At 33.8% G+C, this 19,569-nt stretch overlaps 2 protein-coding genes across 2 annotated transcripts in view; one reads left to right on the top strand and one right to left on the bottom strand.

The window, feature by feature from the left end:
- The window catches only part of LOC118736939 (glycerol-3-phosphate dehydrogenase [NAD(+)], cytoplasmic), a 20,013-nt gene extending 16,592 nt beyond the window's left edge, over positions 1 to 3,421 (top strand). Inside the window, exons 4-9 of the mRNA XM_036467095.1 lie at positions 566 to 772; positions 850 to 1,038; positions 1,116 to 1,299; positions 1,372 to 1,525; positions 1,599 to 1,691; positions 2,857 to 3,421. Coding sequence (XP_036322988.1) covers positions 566 to 772; positions 850 to 1,038; positions 1,116 to 1,299; positions 1,372 to 1,525; positions 1,599 to 1,691; positions 2,857 to 2,893 — 864 coding nt within the window. The 3' untranslated portion in view covers positions 2,894 to 3,421. The remainder of the gene's footprint in view (positions 1 to 565; positions 773 to 849; positions 1,039 to 1,115; positions 1,300 to 1,371; positions 1,526 to 1,598; positions 1,692 to 2,856) is intronic.
- Positions 3,422 to 7,024: 3,603 nt separating this feature from the next.
- Positions 7,025 to 19,569, bottom strand: part of LOC118737951 — a 43,957-nt gene continuing 31,412 nt past the window's right edge. The window contains exons 8-13 of the mRNA XM_036468786.1: positions 12,394 to 12,517; positions 10,059 to 10,194; positions 7,926 to 8,016; positions 7,526 to 7,788; positions 7,229 to 7,462; positions 7,025 to 7,160 (exon numbers count right to left, since the gene is read on the bottom strand). Of these exons, the coding sequence (XP_036324679.1) occupies positions 7,056 to 7,160; positions 7,229 to 7,462; positions 7,526 to 7,788; positions 7,926 to 8,016; positions 10,059 to 10,194; positions 12,394 to 12,517 (953 nt within the window). The 3' untranslated portion in view covers positions 7,025 to 7,055. The remainder of the gene's footprint in view (positions 7,161 to 7,228; positions 7,463 to 7,525; positions 7,789 to 7,925; positions 8,017 to 10,058; positions 10,195 to 12,393; positions 12,518 to 19,569) is intronic.

Raw genomic sequence — 19,569 nt, 5'->3', positions numbered from 1 at the left:
CTGAGTCAGCTGTGAAGTTTCAAGTCTCTAGGTCATCGGGAAGTTGGTCCAAAATTGATTGCAAGATTTACTTACATACAAAGCTTGTAAAAATAAAATCAAACAAGTAATTTTTAAACTGCAACTTTTATTGTGTAGGCGCCCTAATGCACATACACGTATACAAATATACAGATATAAACACGTGCACACCTTAAATACCAATAAATAATCATATAATTACGTCCTATTGGCCAATTGGCAGGATTTTATCGGATTGAAATAAAATCCGCATATTTATCGCGAATAATTTTCATTTATGGTATGATTAGAAGACCAACGTCGGCGTCAATAAGCTGTTATATATACCTAATATAAACCGAGTACTACAAAATTGATTTATCGCTTAGGAACAATATTAGACAATGTGACGCCTCCAATCGCTCATTTGTGGCGCTCAATGAACAATCATGATTTATTAAATGAATTATTTATATAAAGTATTTATTAACCACTATCAGAGCAGAGTACATGCAAAGTATACACGCGAATGGATTCCATTAATTTTCTTTCATCTCTTTTACAGGTCGCTGTACCGGATCTCATTGAAGCGTGCAAAAACGCTGATATTCTCATTTTCGTTGTGCCACATCAGTTCATCCCGAACTTCTGCAAAACGCTTTTGGGTAAAATTAAGCCCAATGCTATAGCTATTTCGCTGATTAAGGGCTTTGACAAGGCCGAAGGCGGTGGCATCGATCTTATTTCCCACATCATTACCCGCCATTTGAAGGTATATCGACAATAATTTAGATTACCTTATACGAACGTATGTCAAACAAATGCTCATATACTATATCTCTCTTATAGATTCCCTGCTCTGTGCTTATGGGTGCCAATTTGGCCAATGAAGTGGCGCAGGGTAACTTCTGCGAAACTACAATTGGTTGCCGGGATATTAAGTATTCTAAACTACTGCGTGATCTCTTCCAAGCTGATTTCTTCCGAGTTGTTGTGGTGGAAGACGCTGATGCCGTTGAAGTTTGTGGTGCGCTCAAGGTGGGTTACGTTTTGTATTAGTGAAATTTAATTTTATATTATAAAGTATAACAAGTAAATATTTCTTAATTGTGCAGAACATTGTTGCCACCGGTGCTGGTTTCATCGATGGTCTAGGTTTAGGTGACAACACTAAGGCAGCCGTCATTCGATTGGGTCTGATGGAAATGGTACGATTTGTTGATGTTTTCTACCCAGGCAGCAAGCTATCAACATTCTTCGAGAGCTGTGGTGTTGCTGATCTGATTACCACTTGCTATGGTAGGTCATTGTAGAGATGAAGAAGTTTAATTTTAAATATGCTACAATTGTATTTTTTCTTTTCTTTAATAGGTGGTCGTAACCGTCGCGTTGCAGAGGCTTTTGTGAAAACCGGAAAAACTATCGAGCAACTCGAAAACGAAATGTTGAATGGACAGAAATTGCAAGGTCCACCCACCGCCGAAGAAGTGAATTACATGCTGAAGAACAAGGGCTTGGAAGAAAAGTAAATATGCACACAAATGTGCACTGTTTGTTTATTTTAATATCTAATAATTTTAACAAATTTTTGCTTACAGATTCCCATTGTTCACGGCCATTCATAAGATCTGCACAAGTCAGTTGAAAGTTCAAGATTTTATTGATTGCATACGTAATCACCCTGAGCATATGTAAGTTGATGTGTTCTTTAGTGCACTTTTTCCTCTTACAATGAGCTTCCTAAAAAGCAGTAATTCCACTAAAGCAATATTCCTTATGAATCAAAATTTTCCCTTTGAAATTTGTTTCCTCCTTAATGTTTCCATTAAAAGTTGTTCTTATTTTGTAACCTGATTTGCAATTTACGTTTGTATGTAGCCTAATTTAGTAGTTGCACGTTTCTCGTTCACTTGTACTTACTTATTTTGCTTTTGTTGAAGTTGTTAATGATTGCAGTTAGTTTTAATTTTTCGCTTATTTTTAACTATTACGTTTAAGTATATATAAAATATTAAATTGTAAATACACTTCTGTTCGACACCAAAGTATTTTATTTTATTCTAAAAGCAAAATTTGCCGCACCACCCCTTATTTTCTTACTAACATTGCACACAATTTGTAGAAAATTGTCTCAAATTTTTTTTTTTTTTTTTGTTACGACAGTCAAATAGGCTGTGCGGTTAATCACGCATGATAGTTGGTGGTGGCGAATGATGAAATTTCTAAATCCCCTTTATATGTATTAATATTCAACGGTTAAAACAACGTTTCGCTGCATTTACCCTCTGTAGGGGTCATAGGAAAACACTTCATAAATGGCCAGCAACTACGGGCTGTTTTCTTTTTCATTTACATATGTATATCTGGTAGTTACTTATATGTATATTTTAAGCCTTTGTTGGACAGCATTCCTTAGTTCAGGCTTCTTATTTCTAACAGTATTTAAACAAAGTGATGAATAAGATATTGAAAACTCAAATTCATTGAGGTTGAGTGGTGAAAAGTGTGTTTCCAAATTATCATGCCTTCACTTGCTTTTTATCAAACGGTTTGTATTTATTTTTAAAAATTTTGTGCATAACCTTTTTCGCTTTGTTTGCCTTAGCTATTGGCGTACAGTTATAATTATTATCATTTTTATTGCAGATATCATCCAACGAATATATTTCCGCTCTAAAATCATGTATATGTATGTGCATGCGTCAGCGAACTTTTATGTTTCCTCTATCAAAAACTTAACTATCCCAAGCATTATTAACCAATAATCATTAACCACTCTTGGCACTCAATTGCATATGTTTCTCTTCACGCATTTTAACACTAAAAACAATTTTCCACATTTTCCATTTCTCTTAGGGATGAGCCCATTATTGTTGTGCAACCGAAGTTGTAATTTTCTACACCATTTGCCATAAAACATACAAATCGCGCCTAATTGGATTTTCGGGAAAAGATATAAATGGAATATACATGCATAAGTTTAAGAGCGCATAACATTAATTTATGTGTGTTCTCTTAATACGTTATGCCTTACATACATACATACATCGATAAAAACAAAACAAAAAAACATACAAATTGAAATCATTAGAGAGTCGCACTTCAATTCTAAGCTAACCTTTTCGCTCATCAAAACAATCACCCTGAACAGTTTCACGATCACGTACGTATGCCGAACTCAAGCACTCCGGTATATGTAAGTATTTAGAAGCAGAAAAATTACCATGATTGCGATTAAAAGCCATCATCATCAAGCGTGTCGAGAGATTTTACATTCATATATTTGTATATCATAAGTTAATTCAAGTTGTATATATTTTGTATGTATCTGAGGCATATTTGTAAATATCTATAAATAACTATTGTGGTCAATGTTTAATTATGTATTTGTTATATTAATAAAAAAAGATTTATAACAAAATTGTTGATAATAAATAGGAATGGTTTTGAAAAATGAAATCAAAGTCATGCATTTCATATCATTGCATTAGGTCGGTCATCCATTTGAGTCGGTTATCATTTTGATTCGTAATGAGATAATTGAGCGGAGCTACGCCGAGTTAAGAATTTTTTTAATATAATAAATTTTTTTAATAAAAGAACTGCCTAGTATGTATAAGTGTTTAACAATTTGGCTATAGAAGTTACTGAAATATTACAACTGATTGTGGTTATTACCCGCTTGAGGCCATTTTTAATATTATCCAGACGAAGGGACGAGTATAAAAAGGATAAACATAGCCTAAATGATTTCGCTTTCTATTTAGTTTCTGTAAGGGTTTTTTTGTTTTATAAATAACTATAAACAAAGTTATAATACCCGTATGCACAAATGTGATTGCTCCACAGTATTTGACAAGTCTAAAATGCTAAACTGTCGATGTTTGCTAGGGTTTTTTTTTCAATTTAAGGAAATTCACCCGTGTGTGTATTGAAAGTAAGTTAGAATTATTTAAGCATTCTTCTGGAACAGCGTGATAAAGAGAATCTCGCCATATATACAGCTGCGGTCAATGAATTAGCACCAAAATTCAAAATGATAAATAAAAGCTTTAAAGTTTGCACAAATTTCAAAAAAAAAGAAATGTATCAAATTAAAAAAAAAATTGCCATAAAATTTTTAATCAAAATGTTTAGAAAATTTTCGGGTAACCAAAAAAAAATTAGCGTTGATATTTTAGATTTTTTTTTGTGGACGTTGTTGCGCATTTTCTTGTCATAGTATAAGGATATTAAATTTTCGTAAGATTTTCTTTACGTTGTAGCATTATATATTATATAAATACGAGTTAAGCAACTACTAGGATAATGTTGATTCATACAACCCACATTGGCAATTTTCACACCTTTATGTGTACATAATATAAAATCATTTGTAATCCATATATTTTTTTTCAAGTTCATACAATACAAATTATGAGTATATTCCAGCTTCTCGATGTTATTGACTAAACACACACACACTCAACTAGGTATCTACAATCCGCGCATTCCCTTTTCTTTGGTATTCTCCAGCTGGGTGCTTTTCCATTAGATGTACTCTGCTTTAATGCTTAAAATTTTGATAGACACAAACAAAAAAACACAAAAGAGAACGAAACGAAAGAAAAAAAATCGATTTTTGGATATGGTTTGCAATTTAATGCTGCTACAACGACATTAAACGTATGTATGTCTAAATGTGCAATTCGGCTGACTCCAGATTGGTTCTACCTTCCCGATTGGCATGCTTATCACCCGATTTGTTAAAACACTAAATTTATAAAAGTGGTTATGCTCAATTATTTCTCTTTCTTCTTATATCTTCTTCTATTTCACAGGCAAGAGCTCTAAATAAATAAGTATGTAAGCTGTAAAGAAAAAATACGCATGTTAGCAAACACATACATATATGCATATAATAGTATAAAATTGCATACTCAATAAGACCTACCACCATCTATCGAGAAACGCAAAATGACAAACGTGCAAAAAAATATCTAAAACCAAAGAAGAAAAGACAAAACATGACACCACACTTTTAATCAAGTCACAAATAAAATTAGTGAAATAGGAAAATTTTAAAACAACTCCAGTTATTTTAAAAGTTGGTACATATGTACATATGTATGTACATAGATATGTATTTATATGTATGTATGGCTATTCATTTTAAAGCCATACCACCAAACTGAAAGCTTTGTATAAAGTACCTCGTTCATTGAAGCTGCAACGATGTAAACTTTGATTGAGAGTTTGTTACTAACCACAAAGAGGTGAAAAGGCCAGTAACTCAGTGCGCACCAAGACACAATTTAAATAAAAAGAGCTTTTGATTTTGTTTTGAGAATATTAACGACGACAGTGAGCTTGTAATCTGATGGGTAAATAGTTAAGTAACGGTAATTTACGAGTGCAGGTATTTTTGGCTATAAGATAGATCGATGAGTTCGCACAATCGCAGCTTAAACATATGCACTAACATATTTACATACCTACACATGTAGAACGTCAGGCTGTCTCTTTGCACATATCCTGTTAAAATAACAAAAAAAAAACATTTAACGACACATGTGGATATTTTTTGAATGAATACCTAATGAGTACCTAAAGTTTTAGCAACTAAGTAGGACTACCATTAGGAGCTTGTTGTTTCTCCCAAAAAAAACTCATAATTAGTAAAGAAAAAAATGAAATACCAAATTGTAAATAAATAAAAATGTGTATAAATGCACTTACATAAGCCAACTGATGGTTAATTGGTATGTATATGTATGTATGTACATATATCATTTGATAGCACACATGAGGATTAAGATTAAAAAAAGGAAAATAAAAATAATTTCGAAAAAAATTAAAAACAAAATTTCTGTCGTAATACGCTGACAACCAGAAATCGCTGACTTTTATTAAAACAAAAAAAAAATTAAGGGAGGGAAATAATCTTACAACACTGCGACCACACTGCCGCAATACTGCTAAATAACAGTCTCTCTTAATTCTAAGCTATAATTGATGGAAAGGTCCGGCATGCGAAAAATACAGTTAAATGCCTAATTGAAACTTAGTTGCAAAAATCAGTCATTGCTAATTATGAACCATAGTTTATGAATAAATGAGGTTTATTTACTTGCAGTGATGCGGCAGCATGCATTTGCGAACAAGGGGCGAGCCTTTTTTAATTTAAATACTATCGGTCTTTGAGACAGCTCGATTTAATTTTTTATGGACAAAAGCGAACGCCCAAAAATATGCCACACGGGTTGTTGGAAGACTGTCAATAAGCAATCCCGCCGTTTCAAACCTAGATAGAATGATAGTGAAAAGAGGTAAGGACTGCGAACTATCTGCGATCTGTTGTGCGCTCTACTCCGCATTACAGTTCGTGTAATCCTGAAGTCTGCAGAAAGTTTGGAATAGCCTTTGGGACTAAGCGATGTGTGTATGCGCATCATGGTGTAATAATAACAAGGTGCTGTCAGTAACTTAACCTCACTTTCTCGGCAGGTCTATTTCGGTCACGCATTTTAAAATAGTAGAAAAGGTACTAATTATTTACTACTTTTAATCCGTTTTTGCTAACTATTTCAAATGAAATGTAGAAAAATATATAATTACAGGCTTATAAAATAAAATAATCGGCCCTATGCTGAATATCGTCCTCTTGTTCGTCGACGATCACATCAGTAAATGGCTAACAACTGGCCGTACCGTTACTTCAACTGACTATGACGATATTCAACATAGGCCGAGATATGAACGCTATGACTGGCATGCTAAAAAAATGTAACATAATAATGTAAGTATCTAAGTAATTAAAAATGCTTTATTAAAATCCAATTTGCATACAAAAAATTGTAAAAAATTTAACTACTTTAATTTCAGCTTTGCCTCTATATGTTACTAGCCTTATATGTTTTTGCATAAAAAATTATTTTTATATAAAGATTTCTTTGATATCTATTACTAATAATTATCTTACTGCAAAAAATTGCATTTCTTAACAATAAATTTATGTTTCTAAAAGATTAATTTGAGATTGCCCATACTTCTTTTATTCGTTAAAACTGCTCCCATTAATACCGATAGTAGACCTTGCGTTCACCTATAGGTTGTAACGGTCTAAATGTGTTCCACAGCTTGTGATTAAACTTATCACGTGCCAGCCAAAAATTATTCAACTGCAAAATAGAATAGAATTGTAGCATTTTTTTTTTTTAATTAAAATATGGATGTATCTCTCACGCACATGCAAAACCGAAATCGGTAAGACCTCGGGATAAACTATCCATGTGACGGCCTCGGAGCATGGCGGTGTTGTCAGTGAACCTTGATAAGTATAAAAATGGTTACGATTGATATTTCCCAGTAGTGAGCCAAGTGGAATTAGTCGTTGTGTAGCTACGGTCGATTCATAAAGTGCAACAAATGGAACTGAGTTGAAGATTGTGTTTAGGCCAGGAGAAAAAATATCAAGTGCGAGCTACAAAAATATTAGAGGCGCAATTGCATTGAAAAATTCGAAGTGAAGTTACTTGTTAAATACCTTGTCGACTTTGAAGAGCACGGCTATTACGGATATGCCATCCTCGAATGCAATCGCTTCTTCCATGCTGGCGTATTTGGTGTTTTTGTGGACAATATGCATTTCGAGATCATAACGTTTCTGATTGATTCGATGGTCGGAGCCTTTGGACAGCGGTGAACCCCAATGAAAGTGCACTTCTAAAGCTTCGTAGACACCGTTTAGTGAGCCATTGCTAATGAATGGAAAACCGCCTTCTATCGTTGGGGGTATATTGAATTTAACTGGCAAAAAGAATGCAAATGTTCAGAAAAGAGTTATGTTTCTTTAAAAGAATATGTAAATGTATGTAGTTTTGTAGCAGTTATAGAAATAAATAGCAAATAACCAGTAGTTTTTAATGCAGGGCATTTAGACTCACTTGTGGATCCAGTGTTCTCCAAGACAACATAATCGGAAAGGGAAACACCATAGGCTCCAAATGTAATAGGCGGAATCTTAATCGGTATCGTCTGTAAAATGTTTCAAGTACAGTAATGAAATGTAGAAAGGCCTTAACTCAAAATACAAATTTTTAAAAAGTCGGCATTAAAGGTCTGTATGCAGCTCTCAAAAAAAATCACAAGAAAAATTTTTCATTATTTCTGTTAGTTGAAAAAGTACTTTGCTTTTGTTGTAAATTTTCTTAAAGAAATAAATATCGCTAGCTTAGCGTGCAAAGTTGCTAAGTCCCAATTTAAAAATTGTAAAGGGGAGTATTTCGCAAAACTTTGAATACAATATTTTGCCTGTTTAAAGCAAAGCAAAACTCCATACGAATCAGAGGGATTCGATCTTTACTAAAAGAAAGATTTCGAACTATTTGGCTTATCGAATTTTCGGAGATTTTTTTGGACTTAGCATCCTTCCTTTCATTGAATATAAACGAGACATGTAATACAAAAAATGAGAACCTTTACCCTTTTTTAATTCATCTAGCCAATTGTCTCAAAATATGATTTTTCATTAAAAGCGAAGTTAGCAACTTTTCACTCTAAGCTAGCGATAAGCACCATTTTTTTTAGTGAGAGCTGCAAACTGATTTAAGAAATTTTGGTAGAAGAAAATTTATTTTCCATTTCTTGTGCGTCATTTCATACGAATTTTTCGTTTTTTTTTTTGTTGTGAGCTGCAAACAGCCCTTAAACGACAGAAATTTGGATGAAAAAATCGGGACTCAAAAATATGCGTGTCATTATTTTGAAAATAGTAGTCATTAAATCTATTTCCTTATACAATTTTTCAAATGTCACAAAGATTTTATCATTTCAATGCCTAGTAGAAATTCGAAATATTTAAACATTACTAACACTACGATTTCCATAAACTTAATTTTCATTATTTAAACTTTGTGAAATAGGTTAAATAACATATTAAGAGAAAAAAGGCCAATATGCCAAAGGCAAAAAAAAGAAAAGCTAAGGTCTTTTTAATAGAAACCACTTTATTCCTTAACAGAAAAAAATATAATTTATGCACACTTATTCTAAAAACAATAATATTATTGGAAGACCAAGTAAACAGAATTAGTCCACGTTTTCAATGCCCACCGTCTATCATAACATGCCCGATTTTTGTTTCTTGTTTTTCGATTTGGTGACAGCCATGTTTTTAGCTTGGTAAATCTTTTTATGCTGGAACTTAGCACTGCCTACTACCATGTTTAGGGCACAGCAAAATCGAACAGCCTCAGTTCGTTATCGGAAGTTTCGTTGTGGAGGCTTAATTTCCCTTGCCAACTTTGCGTCGTTTATGCGCTCCAAGCGCTTATAGAAGAGATCCTTGGGCGCCTCGTCCTTCTCTTCCGTCCACAAATGCAAGTCTTCGCAAGGACATCAACCAGCCGGGCAGAGGCAGCTTCCCCATTAAGGGTCCCCACACTCAAGGTGCATGCCCTCAAATCGCGGTCCTTTAAACGTTTGCTGTGGTCGTTATGAAAGAATTTTTCATTGGGAGGGGATTCGCGTGGCGGGACCCAAAACTGGTTGCGTATTTTTAGGCACTTTTATAAATTTCCTCAACAGTAGCGCCCAAATTAAATGAAGAATCGTTTTTTTTTCTTGATTTGATAAAGGTAGCACGTAGATATAAGGGTTTACTTGATTTCATAACAAAAATTGTGGCATTCTTTTAGGAACCTTCCTCAATAGTGGCGCCTAAATAAAATTTTTTTTAATTGGCGAGCAGATGTCGATAAGATTTCGTTAAAATCTGATTGAAATCATGAAAATATATGGGAAATTCCGCTGGATTTCAAAGATTTCGCGAAAACTCAGATTTTAGTGAAGTGGGAATACAGCAAAAGTTTAGCCCCATCATTTGCTCATCAATTAAAAATGTATCTTAAATATACGATAGTGTGTCCAGACTATAAAATTTCCAGCTGTAATAACAATATAATTTGAATTCGTTGCATTATTTTTAAAAGTTTAACATTGTCGCGGTGGCTACGGTTGTTTTTTTTTAATGATACAGGAAGGGTTTATTATACATACTGTCTTAGAGTAATACCCACCTTATTCGTGTTGATAAGAATCGGTGACTGCTTTTTCCCACCGCAATCCGGATAGTCGAGATGCCATTCGGCTGGGTTGTCGTATATAGAAGATGCTGCAACGAAGCACAAGCACAAAGAAACATTAATTCGTTGCCTCAAATTGCATTAAAAAAATTATTTACATGCGTTATGATGTGCTTATCACAAAATTCGGTGATATAATTCCATAAATTTGTGTTTAAATACACGCTTAGGCAATTAAGAAAAAAGCAGAGATGCAAAAAATTTAAGCAATTATGTGAATCAACCGCATGTGACGTTGCTGACAAAATAGCAAAGCGAAAATGCTACTCCGAATGTGTATATGTATGTATGCATATTAGGGTGCATCACTCTAAAAAAAGGGTACCGTTTTTCCATTGGAAATATAAAATCGATTTTATTTTAAGGCTTGTGCCAAAATATTTCGGGAAAATATTCAGATTTACGTGAGCTTAATAGATTTGAAAATACTCCCAATTTTTTTTTGAATGAAAATAGTTTTTAAAACTTTTTTCTAAATAATCACCTCAGATGAGATTTTTGCAGTTATTTTGAAATCGGTCTAGCTCACGTAAATGTTAATATTAATAATAAATTTTATAATTCTGGTGGGGAGACCGCAAGGGTGATGCAGCCTTATGTAAATGCGTACCCTACCCACCTTTAGTTCATACACTCCACACATTTCGTTCATACAATCGTGAAGCAGAAATATTTCAAAGTGTATGAACTAAAGGTGGGCAGGGTAGTATATACACCCAGTGGGAAAATGTAATGTATAGTAATCGAAAAAATAATTAGTAAATCAACCCTTTTCACATTCGAAAATGCTTTTTTTTCCCAGGGCGATGTCCTAAGAAAAGTGGGGCATTCAATTTTGCATTACCTAGAAACGAGAAATGGATGTGTTTAAATATGCATTTTTTGCGACTTTTTGATTACATAAGAATGCTGATTACATATTAAACAGTTATCGAATCTAGAATTCATAAGAAATGCATTACATTATTTATAACGCATTACTACTTTTCCTACTGGGCTGCTGTCTCTACCATGACTACTTAAGACTAAGTACTAATCCACCTAAGACGAGATCGCCTTCAAACTGGTACGAAATATCTGTGGTACAACAATGATGCCCGCTTGCTTAGGCGACAATCAAGAGTATATTTGACCAGACTTAGCGAAGAATAATCAATGGATGATACTGCTTGACCTAGTATGAGTATAACACAAATATAAATATGTTCTGCGAAAGGAAGGAGACAGCTAAATTTACTACCTGGTACAATTACAAAAAAAAAACATAGCTACTACTATTGACATATGGATGCTTTTCAGATCTAGACTCGTAGCAAACTGCGCATCTGTGAGATTAGTAAATTATGGCATTTCTTACGCGAATTACTACCATTTGCCGACGGAAGGCGGACACTAAAGCGATAAAGAAATTAATTTCGTGGTATAAGCATTGCAGAAATTTTTGAGTAAGTGAAACGTCTTAGTTGTCAGAGCTGCAATTAGGCGCACAAATGCCACCAACCATTATGTAAGCCCTCAACCATTATGTAAGTCACCAACGGTTAAGCGGCAATCAGCCATGCAGAAAATCACAAAGCGAATTGGCATGCAGAATGCGACTACACGCACTCAAGCATCCATCCTCCCATCCTCCCATCAAACATCAAACACTGGCACACACGCACGCTTTTAAATAGTCAGTCATAGCTTAATAAATAGGCCAGTTTTGCATACTTTGCACTGCTATTTACCATTTTTATGTAAAAATCAAAACCCATCAGACTTCTACATGTGAAGTGTGCTATGCATTGGGTAATCGCTTACACGCAAAACTCATTTAACAGATTCAGACAGATGTGGCAACTCCCATGCTACGCCAAGTATATATATGCATAACTGAGCTATTACTGTATTTGCACAAGTAAGTGTAGTTTATTTTTTCAGCATTGTTTGTGTTTAATTTGACTCATACATATTTACATGCACCTGTTGTGTAATTGAAGCGACTCTCACTACTTACAGGATGAAACCGGCCAGCAAAGATGGTAAAAGTAAGGGCGGCAAAGGCGGCGGTAAGTCGGACAGCGCATGTGGCAAGAAGCCTGGCTACTACAAAGCACCAACACCATGTTGTCAACCCAAGGGCGGTGATAGTTCGCAGAAATGCAAATTCCATACATTCAACTACCGCGTGACGCCGCTCAAAGCTAAGCGCATCACTTTTCGCTTGGTGTCCAAGGGAGCGAAGAAGGAGTTTGCCATCTTGAATGCCAATACTAATAATATGTACCTCTTCAATGGCTTTCGCACGCATTGTGGCAAAGGACTGCCATTGGGCATGCGCGCCTTGTCGGGTGCTAGTAAACCAGTGCGTGCCCTCAATGCGGGGCTAGGTGTGCTGGCCACATTTTGTGCTTACAAAGCCGCAAAGGTTAAATGATTTTCGAGCACAGTGAAAATGAAATTCCCTGTAATTAATAGCGCAAAAGAACCGTTAAAATATTAATTTTTTTTAGAGACAAAAATAATGTATTAATGCATACACATTTACCATCTAAAATATTGTATTTTGAGTGATATTTATTTACCAACAGTATTATAGCAAGCAATGCAATGGGATAATTAAAAATTTAAATCAACCAAAAATTGTAAAAGATAGTAAAGCCATTATAAAAATGCAACAACTTTTGAAGAAAATATAAATTTCTACAAACATGTCATACATACATATGTATATAATGATTGTTCTTTGCATCAAACTGATAATGTATTGTAGTTCAAGTGTAAAAGTACTGTCAGCGTGGCAATGTAAGTAATTCCGAAAAGTCTGCCAGATTCAAGAATTAGAAGAAAATTAATTGTGAAATTAGTCACATTATGCAGTGAAGTCACGGCACAACTCGATTGGTTTGGCTGCACTTTCATCAAAAATTTAAAGCGTTAGTGGAGTATTTGCAAGTTGAAATTAATTTTCAAAAGTAGTTTCAGTTGTAGATACACCTTGGAAGTCATTAATTTCCAATATTAGATAGTTAGCAAAAAATTAAGTTTGAGGCAAAACGCTTTGTGTCTTTGCATTGCATTTTACTGGGAGTTCACTATTGCTAAGACATTAAAGCGCATTTCAATCTTAACACTAGAATAAAGCTTTTTACTTCATTTAAAAAGCTTAACCGTACCATGGTGCAATAAAAGAAGGTGATTTCAGTTGCTTGACTTCACTTTTTGGCATCCATATTGTGGTGTTATTGTATGATTGCACTACGGCTTTTACGATGTTATGAATTATGTACATACATAAGTATAGTGCCGGAAAAATTATTCTCTTATTCTTTTGTTTGTTTAATGTTTATTATTTTTTTATAAAAAAAACCATATAAATTCAAATTTAAGACTGTGCAAAATTTTTAAAAGTTTTGCAAAATTTAACTAAAATTTCAATTTTTAATAAAAATTTCGTATGCAGTTTTGTATCGCAATAAATTTATTTAATATAGTAACGTACAAATTTCGAAGTGGTAAAAGCCCCGCTGATCTTTGACGATTTATTTTGCTAACTGTGTCAGGGATTTTCTTCCATACAAAGTAGGTACGTTCGAAAATTTTTCGATTACATTTTTCAATTACTTAGGGCCATTTTCTCAAGTAAGTTTTAAAATTTAACTTCCTTCAAACACAGTTTTTCAGAACACAATTTGTTTCCACTACACAAATTAGTAATTCGTTTGGCAGCTCCACTTCCTGTTCTTGTTCTCCGCTATTTATTATTATTTTTGGAGCAAAAATTTAAGTTATTATCAAAGATTTTAATTTATATACAGAATATTTTCCTTATTAATTTTCCAGCAAATAGAAAAAGTGCCAGCAAATGGGAACAGGCCGGAGAAAACTTCGATACATTTTCGATAAATTTTATAGAAGGCACCGATTCGTTCGTCATTCGCATGGTAGTTCGATCTGAATTACCAACAAATGAGGTAATTCTCTCTCAAAATTTTGTATGGCGAATTACGTAATTCGAAGGCTAATTGGGAATGAGAGAGCGAATTACGTAATTGGGGTGCCATGGGAAGCCGTATTATCGTAATTTCATGTATGTTTTCTCACTGAGAGCAAATGTGTCTTATTCACTGAAATTTGGTAACTGGAAAGCAGGGATGCCAACTCTTCTGGGGATAATTGCTCGAAATTCCAGAAAAAATTCGCCTATTCTCGATGAAATTACCTCAACAAAAATTTTGCTACATATTTAAGGCTCATGATTTTGATGAGCCCTGATGCAAGCGACATCATTTGAAAAAAAATGCATTTTTCCAATAGCGGTGCAACGGCAAACTCCTGCTTTCAATAAACCATCTGCCCCGTTCCTAGTCGACTTAAAAACTGTGTGTAGGAAAAATTTGTGATGTCACAGCCTATCATATTGTAACAACATTATACATTTTAGAACCACTTAAAATATGTTTAGGTCTTTAACAAATTTAGTAAAATATTTTTAATTATTACAATATGACTAGTTAACGCTGACTAAATTTATTCTTAATTTTTATACACATACATACATACATAAGCCCATTAACATTTACTCTGTTCCAAATTTTTTACAAAAAAAAAAAACCCACACACATTAAGAAAGTTTACTAAACAAGTGGCTAACGAGTTTTCAGCTAATTAGTTTCGGTAAACTATTTAAAAACTAGTTTGGCATTAACAGTAGATTAGTTATCTTAATTAAAACCACAGTCTTTGACAATGCAGATGCTCACCAATACATGTTTTCCTTTAGTTTTGTCATTTATGCGAAGTTCATCGATAACTTAAATTTGTTAAAGAGGTGGAAATTTAAATAAAACTGCATGTGCGTAGCCGCCATGGCGTATACGTCATGCTGAAGTTTAGATTTGTGGTTGGGGTAATCAATTTTGTTTGATTTCGACGCAATTGTTTTGACAGTATGCTTTTGCCAAGCTTATTTATAAGCGGATTAACCCGCAATGGTCACACGGGGTCCAGTGCACCCCAAGCTAATAAACGGATGACATGTACGTTCTATTTTATGTGTCGACTCAGATCCTGCACTGACCTTAAGTTGAACATTTTCTTTGACAAGATTTTTACTTACTTTTAAATTATAAATCCGTGAATAATCCGGTTACAAAAGAAATTTAAATGTATTGACTACATTCACAAATAACTTCCTAAAAAATGTAAGTTTTTGCTATATTTAAAGAAAGTACATAACGTTTTGATGAACTTTGTAAAAAGTATATTTATTTCGAATATTAAAGCTAACCAATTTCGCAAGGCTCGTAAAATCAAAGGATAAACAAAATAAAAGGAAAATCAGCTTTTTGTACGCTAAAGTAATTACTTAACCTTATTTAAATAAAAATAAGTAATTTTTAAAATAATTCGCTTCTACCGAAATCGACGCACAATGCTAGACAGGGTGATTTGATATAAATATATTAGTATGTTGATATATATATACTAATAACAATTTAACACATAAATAAAGTATTTGCTAAATATTAGGCACGGTGCATATTAGAGCGATACGCGATATGAAAGCGCCACGACATGCGCGCAGTGCACATTAGAGCGACGCGACGCGCGATACCACCATATGCGGTGTGATAGCAAACCGTGTCGCTCGGCCGATACGCAAGCGATATACATACATATGTCAACGCCGTGTCGCGTATATATGAGGGTCAATTAAAAGTCTTTAGAATCCGCAGTTCTAATGCCATTTGAGTCGATCTGATCTTCGTAAAATGATGGTAAAATTTGAAATTTTTTAGCAACTTCCGACGTGGATTAACACAAAAATAGTGCATCGATTAACTTTTTGACAGATAGTAACATTGTGCCGGCCCTAGGCATTCAGACTACTACCATACATTCAATATTGTATGAACATTTGGCCGTTAGAAAGCTATGTGCGCGTTGGATGCCAAATTATTTGAAAATTGTTGAAAAAGAAAAAAGGCACGCGCCGATTATTGCATACAAGCGCTGCAGAAATGCAAGCACGCCATGTCCAGACAGTTTAATCCCATTGTAATAGGTGGTAACTTAGATACAAATGTATATGCACAGGACCAAGCAGCTATATATATCTTTCAAAGAAAAAAAAAAAATTTTCCCTCAAAAATCAGTTTGAAACAAATCGCTAGTTTAGAGTGAAAAGTTGCAAAGTCCAGTTTTTATGAAAACTCATATTTTGATATAGGAAGCAAGAGAAATTTGAAATGCTTCATTTCGAAAAGGATTAAGGAGCTTATTTGATTTTTGTCGCGTTTATAATCAATGAAAGTCAAATTTGGTAAGTTCCAAAAGATGAACCGAAAAGCCGATAAGGCCACAATAATACGAAGTATTTTAATAAAGATCAAACCCTTCTGATTCGTATGGTGTTTTGCTTTGCTTTAAACACGAAAATTGTTGTATTAAACATTTTGAGAAATACTTGAAGAAAAAGGCTATAACAGACGAAGTTTGCAATATTTCCCTCTAATTTAGCAAAATTGGTTTCTTTCTTAGGTATACTAAAGATTTTTTAGTGACACTCGTATACGTTATTTGAGGAAAAAGGCGCATATTATGTATGTAGGTACTGGACACTGTACTATGCAACACCTAAGGTAGATAATCATATGAATTATACCAAACGTTACACAGTGCAACACTCAAAAAGTGATGGGAACACCAATTGGATTCATTAAAAGAGGTCAAAATATGAATAAGCCCTAAAGCATTTGTAAAAGTAAGTTCCCATTTCCTTTTTATATCGATTTGAAGTGGTGAATTTATTAAGGTTCAAAAACAAACAAGTACAATGATGTTTTTTGGAATCGCTCACAAATTGCATACTTAGACACATATATGTATATATACATATATAAACATATAAAAAAAAATTTCAATTGACCATTAATCTGTGCCAAAAACTCCTCCGATGCCCTCCCCTTCCCGCTCCGTAAACTTTGGAAAATGTGTTTTTAAATTATACGTTCTCATTGGCATCTTATTTCTCCAACTTCAAATTGAGATATAAAATAAATGGTAACCAACTTTTTCAAATCCTGTGGTACTTTTTCATTATTTGACCAGCTTAATCAAATGCCGTTGGTCCGATTCCCATCACCTAAAATTTTTTGAAGTTTGTTGAACAGTGTTATCAGATTTATCGACAAATTAAAATGTATAAAAGAATAACAGCATGTCCTTGACGATCCTGATGCTAAAAAGTCTGATTTAAGTTACTCTGGAATTTTCTTGTCTTTTAGTCAAACACGACAAAGTGCTTGAAAAATAGTAATATTTATACATATATTAAATGCCTTAAGTCACTGAAGCCCGCTGAACTCTTTAAACATCTGAAACGCAAAACGTTTGACTGAAATAAATATTTTTTTTAGAAAACTCCTTATTAAAAGACTTTTACCTTTTGGCGCTTCAGGAATACATAAATGCATACAAACATGGGTATTAATCTAAACAATTTATTCAAAATAATGAAAAGGTAAGTACATACATATTTATGTATATTTTTAGTTCTATTCACTGGTTCTACACATTTAACACTGAACATTAGCATAGAGGGCCAGTAAACGTAAAAACAATCGAATACCGGTCAAAAATTAGCTCATTATACGAAAATAAAGAATATTTATATCCATTCACAAAAACATAAGTACATATATATGTATAGTATGTGTACATTTATGTGTAAGTATGTACGCATGAGCCACTGTACAAAAACCATCACGCCTACGGAAGTCATTGTCAGCTACGGATCTCTATGCTGGCAGCTGGGCGGTACGAACGCTTAGTAATTACATACAAATGTATGTGATTTCAGCACAGCTTACATACATACATACATACATACATATGGCTTTAAATGCTAATGAAGTGTAACGATTGCGACGACGAGAAATATGTATGAATGCAGGCGGTTAATGAAATAGCCCTCTAAATTGAGAATAAATGTTAAAATTTTCGTTTAATTCTAAATTGCACAAGTTCTTTTCGTTTATTTTTTTTTTGTAGAAATGATTTTAATTTTCATTTGCTTTCGAAATTAAATTAAAAATTATTGACCACACTCACCCTGTTGGGCTGCAACACCAGGAATTTGAACTGCTGTAAATGGTAAGAAATATAACATTCTCCGACATAATTTCAAAAATCCTAAAAGAAGCATTTTGCACTGAGGAGATCACTTAAATGTCACAAAAAAAAACACACACACAATTCGGAAACGACGTTTACGCGAAAGCCAACAAAAATTATGCACCAACAAGGCAGTCTTTGAAGTCTTTGAAAAAACAACCGTTATTATTTGTTAGTTGTGCTCTAATGACGCTGTGGTGTATTCCGTTAATGTCCCACTTGGCAGCGGTATCTGACGTGCATTCTATTATGCCATTGTCTTTTATATACCCCAACAAAAAAGGGCTGCTAATGGCAGTCAGCTGTTGTAACTCATAATTGGAAAAAAGCGTACGTTTGTTTGCAATGCGATTTTTATTAGATACAGATAAGAAGAGCCTAACGGCATATGCGCCGGCATACTATATATGTACAAAGATGTGCGCGTGTGTGTATGCTGGTAAAATGTTAGGAAATGCAAGTCCAATAAAATCAACTGTATAAAGGTTACGAAGCGGAAAGGATAAACTTGTAGATTTTACGATCATTGCCTGTCTGTTTTGATATTATTATAAAAAAATATGCATACATATCGTTACCTGAATATATTACATCGTCGCTGAATTTCTGTATTTCTGCCGTAACTAAGTAAAAGTCCAAACGGGATGTCTCTATCTTTCTATATTAAGATAACGATATTATTTTAATTCTCGGTAGTGGCTAACTTCGCACTGTGAATTCGGAGTAAAAGGTTTCTGTTCCATTTCATATTTTTTTTTTTTTTACGGTTGGCTGGACTTTCTACTTTTTGAACAAAAGTTCTAATACGTAAATTATGTACATACAAAAATTTTTCAGTATAAATCGGAACTTGTATATCAAGAGGATGCCCGGATTGGGCATAGGGATGTTGCGATACTGCTGATATAATTTTGGTAGCGCTACTTTTATTTCGATACAGGGTAAATCGGTATTCGATACTAGGGTGGCGATACTATTGATACCCATATGGATATTTTCTTTCGATACCGCTTAATGTACCTTATCATCTTCATACAAGCCATATTGTTCCTAAAATTCTATTTAAGTATATATCCTAATTAAAATAGTCACGACTTTTCATTTACGATATTGTTACGCCTTTTTGCATTTCAGGTGACGATATACAGCGCAACATACAAAAAGAAGATAGTTTCATTTAAGTTTTTTGAAGATGTAAATTGTATTGTATTGTGTTGTATTGTGTTGTGTTGTGTTGAGTTGTGTTGTGTTGTGTTGTGTTGTGTTGTGTTGTGTTGTGTTGTGT

Source organism: Rhagoletis pomonella, unplaced genomic scaffold (genome assembly GCF_013731165.1).
Source record: "Rhagoletis pomonella isolate Grant_MI unplaced genomic scaffold, Rhpom_1.0 Rhpom_scaffold_00004, whole genome shotgun sequence".
NCBI classification, from domain to species: Eukaryota; Metazoa; Arthropoda; class Insecta; order Diptera; family Tephritidae; genus Rhagoletis; species Rhagoletis pomonella.
Note: the sequence above shows the minus strand (reverse complement) of the source record. Positions and strands in the feature narration are given on the sequence as shown.